We start from the raw sequence: 19872 nt of genomic DNA on the forward strand, positions 1-19872 counted from the left end.
GCCTACACCCACACCCACACCCCTCCAATGGACACTTTGCAATGACATTGAAGCCTGATTTCGAATCGCACATAATAAATTCAGTTGGTTGATGAAATCGCTGGGCTGCGCGCCGTGCCCTGCAGTGGTTGTGGTGTGGGAGATTCCAGCTGTCAAAAGAAGAAGACAAAAGACTTGCTCATGGCGGTAGGCGGGCACAGGGCGTGGTTTTTGCGTAACCTATGTGCGATTCGAAATCACGCCGCACTTCCCCATACATTTTTTCTCTCTCCAAATCTCGCAAGATGGTGTTGTCTCATAACCTGACGCTGCCCCAGATGGACGGTTTAGCTCCACATTACGTTTCACTAAACCAGTCAAGAGAATCTCTTTTGATCTCGCGAGGTTATCCATCTTGCAAGCAAGTTAGTTGTCTCTGACACCGGCGGATCCGAGTTCTGGTAAAATACATACGGTAATAACGTAACTTTACTGCCTTTTTATTACACTAAATTAACGTTAACCACTGTCATGTATTGTTTTAAACTTCAGAAACGCAATAACGATAAGCTGCGACGCATGTTGTTGTTGCATGTTGCTGCTGTCTGGCTAGTCTTGAATGTCGACCAACTAAAATTCATAACGTGATAGCTTGTGATCTTTGTATGTTCTCCGACTCCGAGGTGTGATAATTCCCTCACAGAATATGCGTCTGGGTGTTAATCTCCGGTTTCATTGTGTCAGAAGCATGTCAGAAGGCTCAGTCTGTTTGCAGTAGGGTGCGGATAAATTCCTAAACACAACAGGCCGTGTACATCCAGCCGTCAGAGGCGGGACAAATGTCAGATTGACGCTGAGAAAGTCCAATCACATTAGGCGGTTTCAGTTAGAAGAAAAGGTTAACCAATCAGAATGGGTTGTTAGTCTATCCGGCAATTTCATAGTGAAGTTAGCTAACAACCATCTGGATACAAAATGTAATCTATCTATCTATCTGTCTGTCTGTCTGCCTGCCTGCCTGCCTGCCTGCCTGCCTGCCTGTCTGTCTGCCTATTGATCTCTAAAGGCAGTTTGTTTACATCCAACCTTAAACTGGCTGCTGCAATATTCTACTGATAATATTGCAGTAGTGTTTGCAAAATATCTCTCAGCTAAGAGTTGCAGGGTAATAAAGTGGTAGTGAGCCCTGGTTTAATTTCCATTAAACCAAACAGCCATCCACCCTGCTCAAATAAAGACAGTGAATCCCTAATTGTAAATATAATAATAACAACAACAACAACAACAACAACAACAACAATAATAATAAGAATACGAATAATAATAATAATAATAATAATGATAAACATATTGCTGATGCATCATTTGTATCAAATTAGTTTGTAATTATATCTCCTTATAATTATTTCTCTCCTCTACTTTCTCTGACATTTCCATAGGTCCCAGGCCAAACATTGAACATACTTCACATCTGGAGCCCCAAATCTGAGCTCTGTATAATGATCTGAAGAGAGAGATGATAGCAGACCCGACAGCTACAGCTCCCTCCAGGCCCTCGGAGCAGAAGTAAGGCTCTTTAATTGTGCTTCTTGTCAGAATATACTGTATTTCTATAAGTGACAGTGTGTCCTTAAGTGGTGGTTCCACGTTTCTCATGTAATCTAATCGCATGCGTTTGGTTTCCTAGTGAGAACTCTGGTGTTGAGGGAAACTCCTCTGGGGCTGTCAATCACTCAGGGGACAAGTCTGGGAATGAGAATAGGCGGAAGAGTGCGGTAGGTGCTATCCAGTGATGATATACTGACTAGAAAAGACTCTGTTACTCAACTAGGGTTTGCCCAGGAACGTTTTAAGCCCTGGAAGCACCCAAGTCATTTGAGAAATATTTTAATTTGTGCACCCATAGAGAGGAAAGAGAAAAGCACATGATGGCTCGGAGAATGCCAAGCGCGGCCACGCCACAGCCAGCCGAGGGGGCATCAGCGGAGCACGCCGAGGCCATGGTAAACAAAGGCATGTTGAGGCTGTCACCCTGTTTGAGGTGATCACCATGGGCAGAAGTGCCATGCAGGTAAGATACCTACCTATCCTTTTCAATGGACACGTGTTTGGATCATTTGTCTGATAATGGGATTGCTGATCTCTGATCCATGATCCTGTTCTCCTACACTTTCTCATTTGTTCTCATTTGAAAGCCAAAGCTGTTCCTAGGTCAGCAAATCTCTTCTATTTCATAAAAAAACTATATGCACTCATACAAGTAAGTTTTCCCTCTCAATCATCACTTATGACATGACCCATAGAATTGTGTGGTGGTGTGTTTATGTGCAGAGACGCTGCCCCCTGTCTGTATTTTCGTGTTTTCACAATGTGTTGCTATGTTCGCCGCATTTGTGGGCGGAAACATTTTGTGTGGTCGAGCAAGGTTGACAGTAAATGGGGAGAGTGAGTGGCGCAAAACCGGTGAAACACAGGGATTAAACCTTTTACATCTTACATTCTTCTTCCTGATAGTTTCACAGTGTTTATGTTATAAAAGCACAAGCACCTCCACACTATGAAGGTATAAGCTCCAAACTCCTCACAAAAGGCTCTGGGAAGGTACCGTATTTCCTGGTTTCATTTGCAGAATGCAGTCCACTGACTCCACTCTGCTGAGCTGCTCTGCTGTACGCGAATATTGGCTGGCGCTACACACTCCCACGTAGGGATGCAGCGGTATACCGTTGGAAGGTATACCACGGTTTGAAAAAGTCACGGTATCAAAACCACCTAAGATTTGCCGTCATACCTTCCCCATGGTATCAGCTGTTTCCCCAAAACAAAGTGCCCAGGTCGCTTTCAGAGTGCAGCTTACGTGGCCCCTACCCCTGGCCGCATGCCTACCTAGACTAGAGCACAGTAGAGAGGAGCCGCAAGGACCCCCCTGAACTTTCCCCCATCTAAAAAGACGACGTCGGCTGTATGGCAATATTTCGGCTATTGTAAAAACACAAATGGTCCGCAATACCGTGAAACCGTGGTATTTTTGTCCAAGGTATCATACCGTCAAAAACTCATACCACTGCATCCCTACTCCCACGTGGGGCTCTGAAAATGTTTCTGCCCACAAACGTCCCAAACATAGCAAAACACGGAAATATAGACAGTGGGAAACATCTCTGCACATAAGCACACAATTATGTGGGTCACAAATGATGATTGAGAGGAAATACTTTTGCGTGTGTGTGTTTAATAAAATAAAATAAATGCACGGAAGACATGAGTTCACTTACACATGAGGTTGGTTGATGAGAGAGTAGTGCTTCGCCTGTCAGTGTCTCTGATGTGATTGGTTGATGAGAGAGTAGTGCGTCACCTGTCAGTGTCTCTCATGTCATTTGTGCGAGCAGGCGGTGGTCGATGACTGGATTGAGGCCTACGTGATGGACAGAGACTCCGCCCTCCTCGATATCATCAGCTTCTTCATCCAGTGCTCTGGGTGCAAAGGCAAGCGGTCAACACACACACACACACACACACACACACACACACACAGTCATGTGTGAACACCCGCACACAAACACACAAGCACACACACGGGATCGGGTCTATATTTTCATCCTTTCCTTCCCAGGCGTGGTCACAGCAGAGATGTGTCAGAGCAAAGAGGACAGCGATGTCATAAGTAAGATGGTCGAAGAGCTGGATGAGGTAAGATGTCTTTAATTTGTATTTGATGTCACTCATTGGTACTTTTGTCCTCTTTCAGTCATACAGTACAACACCGATTTAGACACTCATGACTGACATTCTGTGTACATTCTAGGGTGCTGGCGTACAGTATAAGAAGTTTCTGGCCTTTCCGTGGATCCTCACAGTCACGTGGCCCATGGACATAGTCAGTACCTCACTGCTTGCCATATTTTACATACATTCGTTTCAAGGTATTTAGTCGATGTTGTTATCATCTCTCGGGCAGCTCCCAGGCTCTGGAACTGCCTCCCCCAAGAAATCAGAAATTCAGGATCCCTTACAGTTTTTTAGTCCGGAGTCAGAGTCAGTTTATTTGCCATCTGCAGTAGAAACTACAGTCCTGCCTCAACACCCACCTCTTCTCCATCGCCTTCTCTTAGTCCACCCTCCCCCAGCCATCCTTGTGTGTCTCTGTTCTGTTTGTCCGCTGTCTGTCTCACTAACGTCGCCCCCCCTAATGTTTAGTGTATAGTGTCATCTTTGTCCGCTATCCGTGCACTAACGTCGCCCCCCACCCCCTCAGTGTTTAGTATATTTGTGTAAAGCTTCTGAGTATTGAAAAGCGCTATATACTGTAAGTTCCATTTGTTGTTGTTGTTATTGTTGTTATTATACAAAGTGACTTATAAATGTTGTGGGAACTCAGCCTGTCACCTTCCAGTTATAGCATCGGTTTTCAAAGTCAGACACTGTGGGCCTCCCCTCAGACAAAGCTTAGAAAAGCCCCCCCCCCCCCCCCCCCCCCCCCCTTAGTTTACTTGCCTAGTTTTGCTCAGTATCTGCATGCCTATGGGATGATGATTATGTTATTTGATCCCATAGACACTCAACAAGTGAGCTGAGATGGCCTGATATTGCTGTTTGACATACTTCAGTGTTCAGACTACACCAAATTAAAAAAGTGATATCTGAAGGCATTTGTGACTCTGGTAATGTGGGAAAAACAATACAATTCCCCAAAACTACTGTATCTCAGAATTATCTCTTTAACCAAATCACACACACTATGTGATCTCCTTTTGATAACCAATGTCATATTTTTTCACTTCCATTCACTGAGCCTCCCCTGAAACTGTTTGGAGCCCCCCTGGGGAGGCCCGCCTCCCACTTTGAAAAACCTCTGTGTTATTGGGAGCCAAAGTGAATGTCACTTCCTGCCTATTGCAGACACCCCTTCACTTTTAGTTTCTGATTTCTGTGTGGTGCTGATGGACAGCTCCTTTTATCATTCAAATAAAAATGCTCTGAGAACACATTATTTGGCCTCCGTACTGTTTATGGTCGGATGTGGGCCGCGAACATTTTTGAGATTTTGAAGTGTGTCATGACTTGGAAAAGGTTGGGAACCGCTGCTCTAGCTATTAGGGCTTCTTCAGGAGCTGTTACTTGTGTAGAATAATTAACCCAGTCTGTTAAATTTGGGGTCCCACTACCTTTGTGCTGCCTACAGTGTGTCTCTGCCTCTTTCTCTCTGCTGCAGGACAGTGTGGAGTATCCTCTGATACAGTCCGGGCCGTACGGCCGCTGGTTCCACTCCGAGTTTTGTGACTTTTTGTCGGTGCTGGTGGCTCAGTGTCAGCACAGCGTCATCTTTGACACTTACCTGATGAACACCGTCATCTCCCTGCTCACCGAGCTCTCCGACTCCTACGTACGAGCCTTCAGGCACACCTGCACACTAGCAGGTGAGGGACATAAAACACACACGCAGATACATACTGGTACATACATACATGCGTTCTATGTACCCGACCTCTGTGCTTTGATCTCATCGTCCGTCGCCAGCGGTGAAGCTGCAGAGCTCTCTGGTGGGTGTGGCTCTGAGCCTGAGCGTTGGTGTGGAAAACAGCCAGAAACTGCTGGAGGTGGAGAAGACGAAGGCCTCGGGACGGCAAGGCACTTCCAGACTGGAGAGGATACAGAAGCAGATCAGAGAGGTACTAAGACCCATGTCCCCTGGCACCTGGGCGGTTGGGGCAGGAATTGGTGGATTTTGTCTTATTTTATGTGAACGAATCAATCATGGTGTGAGGGAAGGTGATGAACAAGGGAATTTGGCTTTGGCTACAGCTCGCTCACTTAGCTGTCTTTGCTGATGCCCTTCCAGCTGCAGGAGAAGAGGGCGGAGATAGAGAACATGATGGATACCATCTTCAAAGGAGTGTTTCTAAAGAGATACCGGTGAAGTTACACGACTATTTCTCTGACACTTTGAGTGGCAGCTTTGATGTGCATTAAGGCATTATCTCGTTCTGTTTTGAGTTTATGTCATGTGTGTATGTGTGTGTATGTGTGTGTGGCTGTGTGTGTGTGTGTGTGTGTGTGTGTGTGTGTGTGTGTGTGTGTGTGTGTGTGTGTGTGTGTGTGTGTGTGTGTGTGTGTGTGTGTGTGTGTGTGTGTGTGTGTGTGTGTGTGTGTGTGTGTGTGTGTAGTGACGTGCTTCCAGAAATCCGTTCTATGTGTATGGAGGAGTTGGCTGTGTGGATGAAACTCTACAGTTCTGCATTTCTCAATGATAGTTATCTCAAATACATGGGCTGGATGATGTATGACAAGGTAAACAACAGCAGAGTCAATCATACAGTGAAACATTTGATTTGTGACAAGTGACACTGTCATACACTGCTATCAAACTAGTGATCATACCTGGGAGTAATTCAACTGCTGGCTCTATCTTAATAATGGCAAAAAGCTATAATAAGCACATATCTGTACATTGACTGATGAATGTCATCTATCAGATCCCAGACGTGCGTCTGAAGTGTGTGTTAGGCCTGCAGGGCTTGTATGGAGATCATCTGCTCCTGCCTAAACTAGACCTGTTCACCAGCCGCTTCAAGGTAACAACCCTCCTTAAACTGAAGTGTGTGTGCATGTGTGTGTGTGTGCGTGCGCACGCATATAGTGTTAACTGTTTGTGTTCTAGGAGCGGATGGTCACTATGACCCTGGATAAGGACCATGAGGTGGCGCTGCAGTCCATGAAACTACTGATACTCATCTCCAAGTGAGTCACCAACCTGTTTGTCTTTCTATTCCTCTTATCCTTTTGCTTTTCCTATGATATTTATGGTCTACCCTTTCCCCTCCCCTCCAGGACATATGATGACGTGCTCAGTCCGGATGACTACAAGCAGCTCTTCCAGTTTGTTTACTCCTCACAGCGCCCTCTAGCAGCCCTTTCTGGAGAACTGCTCTACTCAAGGTACTGTAGATCGACCTACATCACTTACAAAATAAAATAAACGTGAGTAATGCTAGGATCACCTGGCTATTGTCGCTCTCTTCCAGGCTTCTCAACATCTCACCTGCATCTGATGCTCCAGGCGGAGGGAATGAGGAGGATGCACATAAACAACAGACAGTTGCCAGACTGAAAACACTGCTGCAGTTCTACCAGGAGTCTGAGGTGAGTCGCAGACTGGAACTACTGCTGATCACAAAAGACCTACCCACCAGAAAAGACCTACCCAGTGTTTAGGACCTAAACACTGGGTAGGTCTTTTCCTAAACTTTAGGTCATGGTGCCATGTGTGCTTCTCTTTTACTTCATTCTCAATCACAATTCGGATACCAAGCCAAGCAGACAGGGTGATAACATGTTTCTGTGTGTGTGTCTCTAGCTGCACAAGCATGTGGTTTATCTAGTGGACAGTCTGTGGGACTGTGGTGGAGCTCTGCTGAAGGACTGGCCTACACTCACCTCTGTACTGCTGCAGGACCCTTCCCTACAAACCACAGGTTGGAGAGAGAGAGGGAGTGTGAGAGAGAGAGAGTGTGTGTGCGTGTGTGTGTGCGTGTGCGTGTGTGTGTGTGTGTGTGTGTGTGTGTGTGTGTGTGTGTGTGTGTGTGTGTGTGTGTGCACACTAGGCAGGAGTGGGTCTGTCACACATTAAAAGCATATTAAGTAAATGTCTGTCTATTGTCTATTGCAAGGTTAACAACACACCGTGTGTCAACCCGCTGTCTCTCAAAGAACCTTCATCAGGGCATTTTTACTAGTGTACAGTAACCAAAATAGTAACATGAGTACCCAAATAGAGTGCCTAAGTCACAAAACAAACAAACAAACTGTTTTGTTGTTTTGGTCCAATGTTCTATGGTAACTCACGATTCATCTCGTACCTGAATCACTTGGTTTGTCCAGGTCAAACTCTTTTTTATAAGGATGTTATGAAATGTCAATGGAGAAATGAATGGGGAATTCACTCCCTTAGGTCCCATACGGAACCCGGAAGAGGGCGTGACTTGGGCACTCCAGCTTTTTGATTATTTTTCTAAGGAGTGAGACTGCTAATCTAGATTTTTTCTAGATTTTTTTCACTTCTGTCATGACTAATTTAAAAAAAATTGGTTGTTTATCAAATGCATTTTGGTTATATCTGTGTCCAGCTTCAACAGCCTTTAGTTCTTCAATGCATTTCCACCACAACAACATACCATTGCTGGATACACTAATCATTGTGTGTGTGTGTGTGTGTGTGTGTGTGTGTGTGTGTGTGTGTGTGTGTGTGTGTGTGTGTGTGTGTGTGTGTGTGTGTGTGTGTGTGTGTGTGTGTGTGTGTGTCTGTCTGTCTGTCTGTCTGTCTGTCTGTCTGTCTGTCTGTCTGTCTGTCTGTCTGTCTGTGCAGGGCTAACTCTGGCAGAGCAAGTTGTGGTTGTGGAGATCCTGGTAGCGTCGGTGCGTCAGGCCTCAGAGGGACCTGCACTGCCCGGGAGGAGCGGAGGGAAAAAAGTCAGTGGCAAATCAACTTTCATTCCATTATTGTCTGCATGCAGCTTCTATGTAACAGGCTCATTATTGTCTGCATGCAGCTTCTATGTAACAGCATGCAGCATGCATGAAGCATGCAGCTTCTATGTAACAGGCTCGAGGATCAAGTCATCAGCATTTCAGCGCTTGCCCCTCCCTCATTTCCACCACCGAGCTGCCCTTGAGCAAGGCCCTTAACTCCTCCCGCCCCAGTACAGCTGCTCAGTGGCCACAGATTAGAGTGCTGCAAACCCGAGGGTACCCTCGCGGGCCCCTCGGGCCTGCCAATACGGGCCAAGGCCGGGCTCGTTTTTTCTTTTTTTTTAATTAATAGGTCCGGGCCGGGCCGGGGTCGGGCCGTTTTTCAATAATTAAATAAAATAACGTTGTATTACTCGCTTGATTTTACACAGCAGAGCAGTCAGACAAAGAGGAGGAGCGCACACTGCACAGACACTCGCCTAGCCACAGCCACACACACACAGACACACACACCCTCACCGTGACGTTAGTCTGCCACTCCGTCAGCGTAAAAAACAACAACAAAACAAGCCGCGTGTGTCCGTGTCCGTGTCGTGAGAGAGAAATAAGATCGATGGACATAAAACAAAGTTTGCGAGGGGAGAGTTAAACAGTCCCCACTGCAGTAGGGAAAGCTCATTTCAACCTGTTCAAAATGAACCCATCTACCATACATTGTGAGGACACTAATGTGACGTTATTCAATGCAGCTATAAACGGTAAGTCTGCTGTTTTAATTTCGATATGCTTGAGTGACATAATGTTTCAGTTTGTGGGCATTGTTGCTGTTGGCAATTAAACGATCTAACGTTCTCTTTCTCGAGACAATATGTGTGGATTTTGATAGGCCACGGTAGCATGTGTGAGAGGGGGAGAGAGAGACAGAGAGAAAGCTGCAGTGTTTGTCTTCATAGGCAACACAGTCTAGCAACGTTTTGGACCAGCGAGTTTAGCGGCGCGGCAGCATGCACAGAGAGGGAGAGAGAGATGTGTCGTCATATCGTGATATTGATGTCGGGCCTCGCAACGGGCTCGGGCCAATTAATTTCATGACTCATCCGGGCCGGGTCGGGCACGGGCCTGCATGTCACGGGCCGGGGAGGGCTCAGGCCGAGATTTCAGGCCCGCGCAGCTCTCTACCACAGATCAGACTGTGGTTGTACTGGTCAGCTTCCAAGTATGAATGTGTGTGTGAATGTGAACAGGGCGCTCCTGTAAAAGACTCCCCTGTATAAATAAAGGATAAAAAATGAAATTACCTTGAATTTGATGTGATAGAAATATCCGACCAATAATATCCGACCAATATATCAGTTATATTTTAGTTATGAGTGTGTGTGTGTGTGTCTGTGTTAATATTCCAGGTAATGAGTGCCAGAGAGAAGAAGACTCAGGTTGATGACTGTACTAAACTCACTGAACATTTCTTCACGGTGCTTCCCAAGCTGCTGTCCAAGGTACTTATTCCACGCACAAGATTTACATTATCTATCTGCATAATTCTGTATGAAAAATATCCAGATCTGTGCATTATAATGCCTGTAATGATGATGAGGATGTTGGTTGGGCAGTTTTCAAGCAGCTGGGACATGGTTGCCTCGCTGATGAAGATTCCTCAGTACTTCCTCCGTGACTGTCCTGCTGCTGAAAGCACACAGGTCTGCATACATGTCTCTCAGCTAACACAAAGGAAACTGGTTTGGGGACACAGTGTCATAAATGTTAATGATTTCTTTGTCACTAACAACTTTATAATGTTAGAACAAAGAATTGCCACCATGAAATAAATCCTAAATGTGACGTTTAATTTAGGAAATTCTGTATTCCCAGGCTATTATTATAGGTACCCAGCCTAAAGATGCTGTCTTATCAGCTTAAACCACACAATGGGCAGCAATTTAGACACCAGTTGTTATTTGTGTGTTAGCTATTGTTTTGGTGTAGTACAGACTAATTGCATTTCTTTCGCACTCTGCTGGTGAGAGTGAGTCAGTGTCGCCCTCCTCCTGTTCCCCAGGTGGTGTCGGACCTGATGGCAGAGATGGGAGCAGTGGTGGATCTCCACTCGGGTCCTGCCGTCCTGGAGGCCGCTGCCCGCACGTACCTCAGCCTGTGTGGGGAGGAGATGGCCTGGCACCTCACGGCCCGGGCTGCCCGAGACTCGCTGCTCCAGTGCTGGATAGACCGACTCTCAGCACTGCTGGGGGACGTACTGAAGGTGGGCAGTTATCCATACACTGCAGTGCATGCTGATACTTGAGGGCTCTGAGGTTAACTTTTTTCCATTCATTTTCACTCGTTCTACAGATGAACTTACTTGCCCAAATAGGGAAAATGTGAAAACAAACAATTTGTATATCAGTTTTGTAGCTAAATAAGTCAATTGCCGTGTTGTATTGCACCCATGCAAAATTCTCTCTCCTTATAAATTGAACATGAAATTGTGAGTTTATTATTATTATTATTATTAATAATAACAATAACAATAATAATAATTATTATTATTATTTTAATCTTACACACAATTGACAAATATGTGCCTGGAAAATGTAACAACTGTCAAACACTGTACTTTCACATACTGTATATTAATGAATGAACCCGCCAGTATACAGACATGCCACATGTGCACCCATGTTTACTTCTCTGTTATAGGGCGACAGCTTCTCTGCTGACGAGGAGAAAACCGGAAACATTTTAGCCACACTGAAGAAACTCAGGGCTTTCCACAAGTAAGATGTGATTGCTGTTCTCAATGAAATGTGAGCCCAAGGATTGTGTCCAGCGATGTGTGTTTATCTGCCATACATGTGTCTTCCTCTGTGTGTGGTGGCAGCGCTCAGGACCTGTCCCAGTGGAATCTGTTCCAGCTGCTGTCTCCTCTCCTGTCAGTGGAGAACACCCAGGGAGCAGTGCCGCCTCAGGTACCATCACACACCTCCCACTCACCTCACTTAACAGAGTTAATTTTCCCCAAATGCCACAGATCTATGTTGGGAAATAATAAGTACCCAAAATCTAGAGCAGGGGTTTTCAAAGTGTGGGAGGGTGAGCCTCTCCTCAGAGAACATGTAGACAACTGCACCCCCCCCCCCAATTGTTATTATTTGTTATTATTGCTATTATTACTATTATTGTCGTTCCACTCAGGCATAAAAATTAGTATTTTTTTTGGTAAACATCTTCATCTTTATTTTTTAAGATTTGATTTTAAAACATCTTTATCCTTCTTGTTTCAAACATCTGTTTTAAACATTTTATTTTGATAGGACAATAGATAGACAGGAAAGGTGGGGAGAGAGAGGGGATGCGGCAAAGCCTTCAAATAACCCCAGTTCAACAAAAACATTCATTGTAAGGCCTATCTGTGCAATTTTGCTTTGTCAAATATTTGAACACATCAAGTCAGTCAGACTTTCTCACCAAACGAAATCATCACTGCGCACCATGCACTGCTTTTCATATCACTGGCTCACCCATTGTGCATAAATCCTTATGTGCACTCTCGGCAATATCACTGCACAGTGCGCACCATAGCATTGCTTTTCATATCAATGTCTCAACACTGCATCAATCCTTGTGCTCTTGACAATAATTGGATCAATTTTGCCTCTTTATTTTCCTCATTCACCTCTACTTTAATAGTGAGTCTGTGTCTTTGATGTGCATAGACGGGTGATGCAGGGACACTGTAGAAATGAATAAACGCAGATCATTCTCTACCTGCAGGCTGCAGTCTTGACCCGTACTTGCTTTTAATCATGTTCACTGTGGAAAACCTGCAGTCACACGACACAAGTATGTTGAGCTTCCTCTGGAAAAACTTTGTGGCTTGGCCATCAAACTTGTGTGCTTCGTCTCAATATGATGCCGGAGTTTACTAACTGTCGTTAGCTAGCACCTCTTTGCAGAGCACACACTGTGGCAGGGGAGCGTCCTCGGGACCAAACGATGTAAATCCAAACGATAAATAATCAGGGTCATACTTCCTCCGTTTTCTGCTCGCACCAGACGCGGTCTCCTCTCTCACTCTAGGTACTCAATAACGTTCCAGTGACATTCCACTTTTTTTCCTCCCTTTTCTTCTCTGATTGTTTTCTCTCATGCCGCCGCGCCTCCTCCTGAAGTTCTCTTGCACCTGATCTGTAGAGGATCCACTTTGTAAAAGTGTTTTCATTCGATCTGTAGAGGATCCACTTTGTAAAAGTGTTTTCATTCGATCTGTAGAGGATCCAGTTTGTAAAAGTGTTTTCATTCGATCTGTAGAGGATCCACTTTGTAAAAGTGTTTTCATTCGATCTGTAGAGGATCCAGTTTGTAAAAGTGTTTTCATTCGATCTGTAGAGGATCCACTTTGTAAAAGTGTTTTCATTCGATCTGTAGAGGATCCAGTTTGTAAAAGTGTTTTCATTCGATCTGTAGAGGATCCAGTTTGTAAAAGTGTTTTCATTCGATCTGTAGAGGATCCAGTTTGTAAAAGTGTTTTCATTCGATCGGGGATGGACTTATTTATCTGCTTTCATTCTGAAAATATCTCTTTCTGTCCCTTTGCCCTTAGGTACTACTGGAGGTGCTGCAGTGTCTGTGTTACTCCATACTCTGGTCCCTCAACACCAGTGGAGAAATCTTAACCTCCAGGGTGAGTTACACTTCTATTACTTGATAGGCATTTCGCTGAACTTCACAGTAGCATAATCTCAAATTCCTATATTCCAAATGTTAGAAACAACCAATAAGGAAGGTACCAAAATGTCATTAGACGAACAAAGTATTCCTGTATACCTACAATGATCATGTAGCAGAGGAGGTTCAGTACATGTTTCTCACAGAGAAATGTTCCAACAGTAAGCTCCTGCACACCACACATGGCAAACGTACATGATTGAGGATAATGTGAGTGTGGCGTTTGATGTGCAAAGTGTGTGACTGAACCTCTTCACTCGTGTTCACAGTGCTAATGGGAATGCATTTCTGCTCAATTCCTGTGTAAAGTCAGACCCTTTTTGTTCCCCTGCAGAGACCTCTTGCATTGAAATTTACATAATTGTTGGTGAATTGTTACGTTGTTTGGCACTCATCACTTTGGCCTCCTCTGAAGACCTGTGTGTGTGTGTGTGTGTGTGTGTGTGTGTGTGTGTGTGTGTGTGTGTGTGTGTGTGTGTGTGTGTGTGTGTGTGTGTCTTCAGGAGAAAGCTGTGGCCCAAAGGGCTCAGCTCAGTATGTTCTGTGAGAGGAGTCATCGCTGTCTGTCCCACTCCAACCTCAGTGTGAGGGAGCAGGTAGGACGGCAAGCAGAGACTATGGTTTATAAGGAAATCATGCCACCAGTTGCTCTCTTTCTCTTAAGAAAGAGAGCCCCAAAATCTCTCTCTCTCTCTCTCTCTCTTTCCATGTTAGGCTTTCCTGGGTATCTGTGATGTTCTCACTGCTCATTCCTACCAGCTGCATGTGTGGGATCCCACATCCTACGGCCCACTGCTCTTCACTCCCAATCCCAAACTGCAGAAGGCGCTGTTGGGCTTCATATTTGTGCACGTCTTCACTGTCTCAGATAGTGACGGCCACAGCAGGGGTGAGACCTCAACTCCTTTAAATGTCTTATCTTTTCTCACCTGTTTCACCTGCAGATCACTATATTTAGTTGCCACTCAAATGTGGAAAACTTTATAATCGACAGATTGTTTTGCAAAATATTTATGGTCGTAATGGAACTGTACAAAATAACAAAAAAAACATCTTGATGTGCTTGGTGCTTCCAGTCTTACTCTGCATCTTCATTATTCAGTGTTGTTCATTTGAACTTTATACATTCAGGTGAAACTGAGTCTCTAGAGTTGAGGATTATATTCTATTTCATTTTCATTGACTGTAGTCTGGTGCTTTGAACAAGCTCCACTGGCAGGAAAATGTTACTCTCTTTAGATAGATGTGTTCTGATCTGCATGATTCAAAACAGTGTAAGTTGTATTGTCAGTGCCAAGAGCTGCCTCCTAGCAATGTACTTCACAAAATTACACCGGGAAAACACATTGCACTAATGCCCAGCAGATGGCAGTCTCACTCTATCAAAGTAGCACTGTTTGTCAGGCCTTCAGAGCAATGAGGAAAGCATTGATTTGACTCACTGTAGCAGTTGGCCGTGGTCAAACATGCAGATATTAAATGCATGGCCACACATGTGGTCAATAACTCTCCGCAGAGCTGCCGACTGACTATAAATGGGGTCTGATTTCAACCTGACCTGACAATTGACCTTCAATTACAAAGGAAGCCCTGTAAAATCCTAAGACTGAGTAGACTGACCTACTAAATAATTAGTACGAAAATATGTTATGCTTTGTTATGCAAAGTGGTGCAGCATGTAAATTGATGAGGATGTTCCTTTCTATTCTAAAATGAGAAGAAAAAGACTGAGTGAGATTGATTTGCTGGAATAGAAGAAATAAATAGGGGCGTTCTTTTTGTACAGCGCTTCAGGTAAATTTATGAATTCACTGACAGTTGACTATAACTTAAAACATTTTATTATCTTCACAATAGCCATATTGCATCCAAAATATGGGATCGTCCAGAGAAGTCAATAACTGCCCTGATGGGAATCTCTTAAATGTTCAAACAAATACAATAGGGTATTATTGGTTTTTGAACATGTAATAAAAAGCTATTGTTTTATTGGATTTGCTCGGTAACGGTTATGTTATATAGACACAGTGTTTTCTATTAGCCGCTGGATCGGAGATCACTCTGAGGGCAAATGCATTGAGTTAAGTCATGAAATAAGGGCAATCTCTTTCCGTGAGAAAATCCCATTAACTCTGGCTCACCTCCGAGCCTATTTTATTAGCCTTGTGAAAGATTGAAGCCACATGGTGTCACAACCATAACTCTGCTCTTATGTTATCTTTGATTTCCACCTGCTAAAGCCATTGTCCTAAAACCAACTAAAACACTCTGCTTTGTTCCCTTCCCTTTCTCATGATTCATCATTCTTTTTCTGTCTTTCTCTCTCCTCCACTCCATATCCACCCATACTTTCACACCATCTGGCTCCCTCAGTCAGTGAAGGCTCTTCAGTGGAGAAGTTGGAGGACCTTCACAAACGAAGGAACCTCCTTGCAGCTTACTGTAAACTGATAGTCCACAGGGTGCTGGAGATGAGCATGGCAGCTGGGGTCTTCATGTATTACGTGAAGGTAATATTAGGATGTACTATATAAACTACACATTTTGTGGTTGGATTGAATGTCTACCTGTGACACTCTCTCTCCCTCCCCCTCTATGTCCCCAGTATTACAATGACTTTGGTGACATCATCAAGGAGACTCTGTACAGGAGCAGACAGACGGATAAGATAGAAAGTGCTCGGACGCTGGTGCTCTGTCTGCAGCAGGTAGCGTACTAGCGTTGCTCCTATCGATCCGCTACAGAAACAGACTTCGACCGGACGCACTTCACTTTGCCACCCCCAGAGGTGCTGACGTGCTTTTCTCCCCCGTTTCCCCCAGTTGTTTGCGCGTCTGAAGCGGGAGCAGGGGAGCGGAGGGAGGGCCGACCCGGGAGTGCAGACCTTCACCAGCATCAAGGAGCTGGCCAGGCGCTTCTCCCTCACCTTCGGGGACCTGGTCAAGTTCCGCGAGTCCGTCGCCATGATCCACAGGTCAGTATCTATTAGGGGTGGGAATCACCAGATGCCCACGATACGATACTAAAACGATACTTGAGTCACGATACGATAGTATTGCGATATTGCGATATCGCCGATATTGCGATATATTGAATATTGCGATATTTCGATATATTACGCAAATGATGTCACCAAAGGAATACTTTGTCAACATCTGGTTTATATAAGAACAATTTTTCAGTCTGTACATCTGACTTCAACCATTTTATTGCAGCAACATTGTCAAGTAGACAGACCAACAACTTTCATAAAGTGATGTCATAGTTGCATGCACCTGACAAACTGAACTGTTTGTTACAGTCTACTTACAGTCCACCTTAACTGGATGTGTGTGTGGACTACTGTACTTAGGTAGTTTTTGAACAATGCAACTTAACTTACACAAAACATCTTGTGCAGCCCATTCAGTAACTGGGGAATTTGTAAATTACTGTTATGACAAAACTGTTACTGTTAAAACAAAATGAAAATATGCTACCGTTTGTTTACTGCTGGCCTTGGAACTAAAGTTTATAGTAGCCCGGTGGCCTGGCATGGCCTGACATTTTTTTTTAAATAAATAAATAAATGCAATATCGATACAATATCGTCAGGCAAAATATCGCGATACTATGGTGTATCGATTTCCCCCCCCGCCCCTAGTATCTATGTAAGCTCTCTTTAAGGAAGTCATTTTTGCCGGGTTGGGCTGTCGCTCAGCTGTCGCCCCGGTGTGTTTCATTGTGCAGGAACGGGATAGAGTTTGTGTTCCAAGGGTTTGTCCAGACCCCAGACACTTCTTCACCCCCGTACCTCTCCTACCTGACCATCCTCAGTGAGTTCTCCAGCAAACTGCTCAAACCGGACAAGAAGACAGTGTAAGTGTTGCACATACAGTACATCCACCACAGCCCATTGAAAAGTCTCAAAATAAATCTAAGGCCTTAAAAGAAAAAGTACTAATGTCTTTAATACAGTTAGTAGAGGTCCTCTTGAGGTTTATTTGTGCTGCACATCCACTTTTACATTACAGGTTTAGTACAAAATGCAAAACATGTTTTCTTTTTTTCACTGCATCTTATTTACTAAACAAAACAGGGGTTGTTTTGTTGTTGTAAACAAAACCCCTGACAATTTCCTTGGGCCCTTTTTCTAATATCGCCATTTGTATTTTCACAACTTTCATTAGTGATGCTCATTCAGAGACAGGCTGATTTCGCCCGCTTTGTGTCTTTATTTCAAATCCTGGTAGCGTTAAAATGTCATAAATATGGCTTTGCGAAATCTCTTGACACCTGATACAGCAGGGTGTATACTGTGTGTGTGACACCTGATACAGCAGGATGTATACTGTGTGTGTATGTAAGATGCTCAGACCTAGATTGTACACAGGTATTGCTACCTGCAGAGGATTACTGCAGAGCACATCATTAACCTCAGGGAGGAGTGCTGGCAGCCGCTCATCTACTACCGCGCTTCCCTATTGGCTGTAGCCGAGGGCGAGGATGCCCTATCCTACGTCAGCTCTGACAGGAGGCCCTACCCACCCAATCGCTCCCCCATCTACAAACAAAGCTCCATGATAGATGGTACCGTATTTCAAAATCAAACATAATTATGTCTTTATTATCACCAAATACCAGCTGTTTACCATTGCTGTATGTCTTCTGTTTTCAGGAAACAAGTCCCCTGGTCCGTTCAGTAGCAAGAGTAATAAACTCTGCTTTAGTCCAAGGTGAGGTTAAAGTGTGCTTTCTCAAATTCAAATACTTACAGTACTGTCTGTCTATAGTGTTCTTAATGCCTCCGTCAAGGAGGGTATGTTTTCGGTTTTGTTTGTGGGCAGAATTACGGAAAAACTACTGGACCTATTTCCATGAAACTTCACGGAAAGATATTGCATGGGCCAATGAAGAACCCATTAAATGTTGGCGCTGATCCGATTAGATTTGGGTCAAGGGAGGGGGCGTGGCTAGGGAAAAGAGGCCCTAGTTAGGGATAGGAAGGTCATAGACTCGGGGATCGAGGGGTGGGAAAGGGGAGTGGCTGGGGGGATGTGGGTGGGTTGGGGTTAGGGTTCTGATCCGACTCTGACTCACACAATTTGCATATCGCAGCAGACTAGTATTGGCCTTGGCGGAGGCCTGCACTCTCTTTTACATCAGGGAACAGTCATAAACCACATCACTCCACACTTTTTATTTCAATCTAACCCCCAGAAAAGATACTTCACTTTATTTGGGGTGGCATCTTGAATTGGTGGCTGTGCTGATTGTCTTTGTCCCCATCTGTCCTCAGCTTTTATGAGAAGACAACTGAAGGAGACACATTTTCTGTCCCCATGGAGTTTTCTGTGCGAACAGTGAGGCCAGAGGGAGCGGCCCACAGTGCTGGTGAAGAAGTGGACGACGACACTGTGGAGGTTGACCTAGAGGTCTAAGGAGGTCCAGGAGCATCAGTGCTTCTGTCTGGACAAGACCTCTATAGGCATGACAGCCTCTCGAGTGCATCCGAGAGACACACTTTCCTTTTTTTGCACTGTAACTAGCGTCAGATCTATTCCGATGTGCACACATCCCAGTATCCACTTTTGTATTCTCCTGCAGCACGAGCAGTGTAGGACATGCAGTTATTGTAAAAATATTTTTTTTAAGAGGGTGCAATCTGAAAGAATTTGTCGGGTTGCATTGGGCAGTAAAGCAGTTGTTTACGTCGCAATAAATCATTTATCAGCCAGTGTAATTACAGAACCAAGTGTTAACAAACGTGGATGAACATTATTTTTTCATGTAAATATATCTGATATTTCTTTACTGCACTTACAGTTCACAATTTAAGTTAATTAATTGGTGCTGCTGGATTGTATTCACTCTCATTTTGGCCAATCTTGGGAAAAGTTCCCATGGGCGACATTTAGATGAGCAGAACTACTCTGTAGAGCAGTGTTTCCTAAAGACTGGGTCGGGTCGCAGGAAATTTTATTTGCAGAATCTTTTCCATATCAGTCTTTACTGATGAGAGGGAAAACGAGAGCCTGTTAATGCAGCCTAAATGCATTTATTTGGTCTAATTTATAAAGTATAAAACTAAGTTGTGATTTATCAAACCTATATCTCTTCAAAATGGCTGGTTTTCCTATTGAAGATAATATAAGGTGATGCGGAACTTGCAGTAAAAATGGGCCGGAAAATTCATTTATGCACAAATTCACTCTTCTCACGATTTATAGATAAGGCCTATTGTGAATTGGGTCGTGAGGGTTTGTCATTTTTTTAAAGTGGGTCCCCAGGAAAAAAAAGTTTGGGAAACACTAGGCAAACATTCCCACCAAGGATGGTTATTTATATGGTATTTATAGTATTTACAGAGGTAGTTCCTCTTAATGCTTTAGTTTTATGGCGTTCACCAAATACTGTACTAAAGCTGCTTTCTTTTATTCAGTATATTACAATGCATTGTATTTAAAAGTATTAAAGGATAATTTATATTAAAAGTATTTGAAAGGAAATTTAATATCTTTTTAAAAATCACTTTAATGTTTCATGTGCCTACCACTTGATCATTATTCCTTAATGAAAACGGTTGTATTTAGTTTAGGCAAACTAATACATGTAATGTAAATAAATGTTCATTTATACAAACTTGTCTTCCCACGCAGCTGTATACTGTAACACGTTCATTTATATAAATGACAGTTAATAGCCATACATACATTTTAAAAT

At 44.0% G+C, this 19872-nt stretch overlaps 1 protein-coding gene across 1 annotated transcript; it reads left to right on the top strand.

Moving 5' to 3' along the window:
- Positions 1-384: 384 nt before the first annotated feature.
- Positions 385-19724, top strand: LOC310778907 (cohesin subunit SA-2). Its single transcript, XM_083639377.1, has 32 exons — positions 385-454; positions 1419-1545; positions 1667-1754; positions 1886-2050; positions 3372-3468; positions 3596-3672; positions 3788-3859; positions 5195-5399; positions 5500-5651; positions 5822-5895; positions 6147-6270; positions 6456-6554; positions 6641-6720; positions 6811-6918; positions 7005-7122; positions 7337-7454; positions 8345-8448; positions 9852-9944; positions 10059-10145; positions 10505-10705; positions 11143-11219; positions 11324-11411; positions 13046-13126; positions 13674-13766; positions 13885-14059; positions 15544-15680; positions 15776-15877; positions 15993-16144; positions 16900-17028; positions 17543-17739; positions 17828-17885; positions 18449-19724. The coding sequence occupies exons 2-32, from the start codon at positions 1496-1498 to the stop codon at positions 18588-18590; spliced, it is 3543 nt and encodes a 1180-aa protein (XP_083495503.1). The 5' UTR covers positions 385-454; positions 1419-1495; the 3' UTR covers positions 18591-19724.
- Positions 19725-19872: the final 148 nt, after the last annotated feature.

Source organism: Poromitra crassiceps, assembly GCF_964638095.1.
Source record: "Poromitra crassiceps genome assembly, chromosome: 6".
NCBI classification, from domain to species: Eukaryota; Metazoa; Chordata; class Actinopteri; order Beryciformes; family Melamphaidae; genus Poromitra; species Poromitra crassiceps.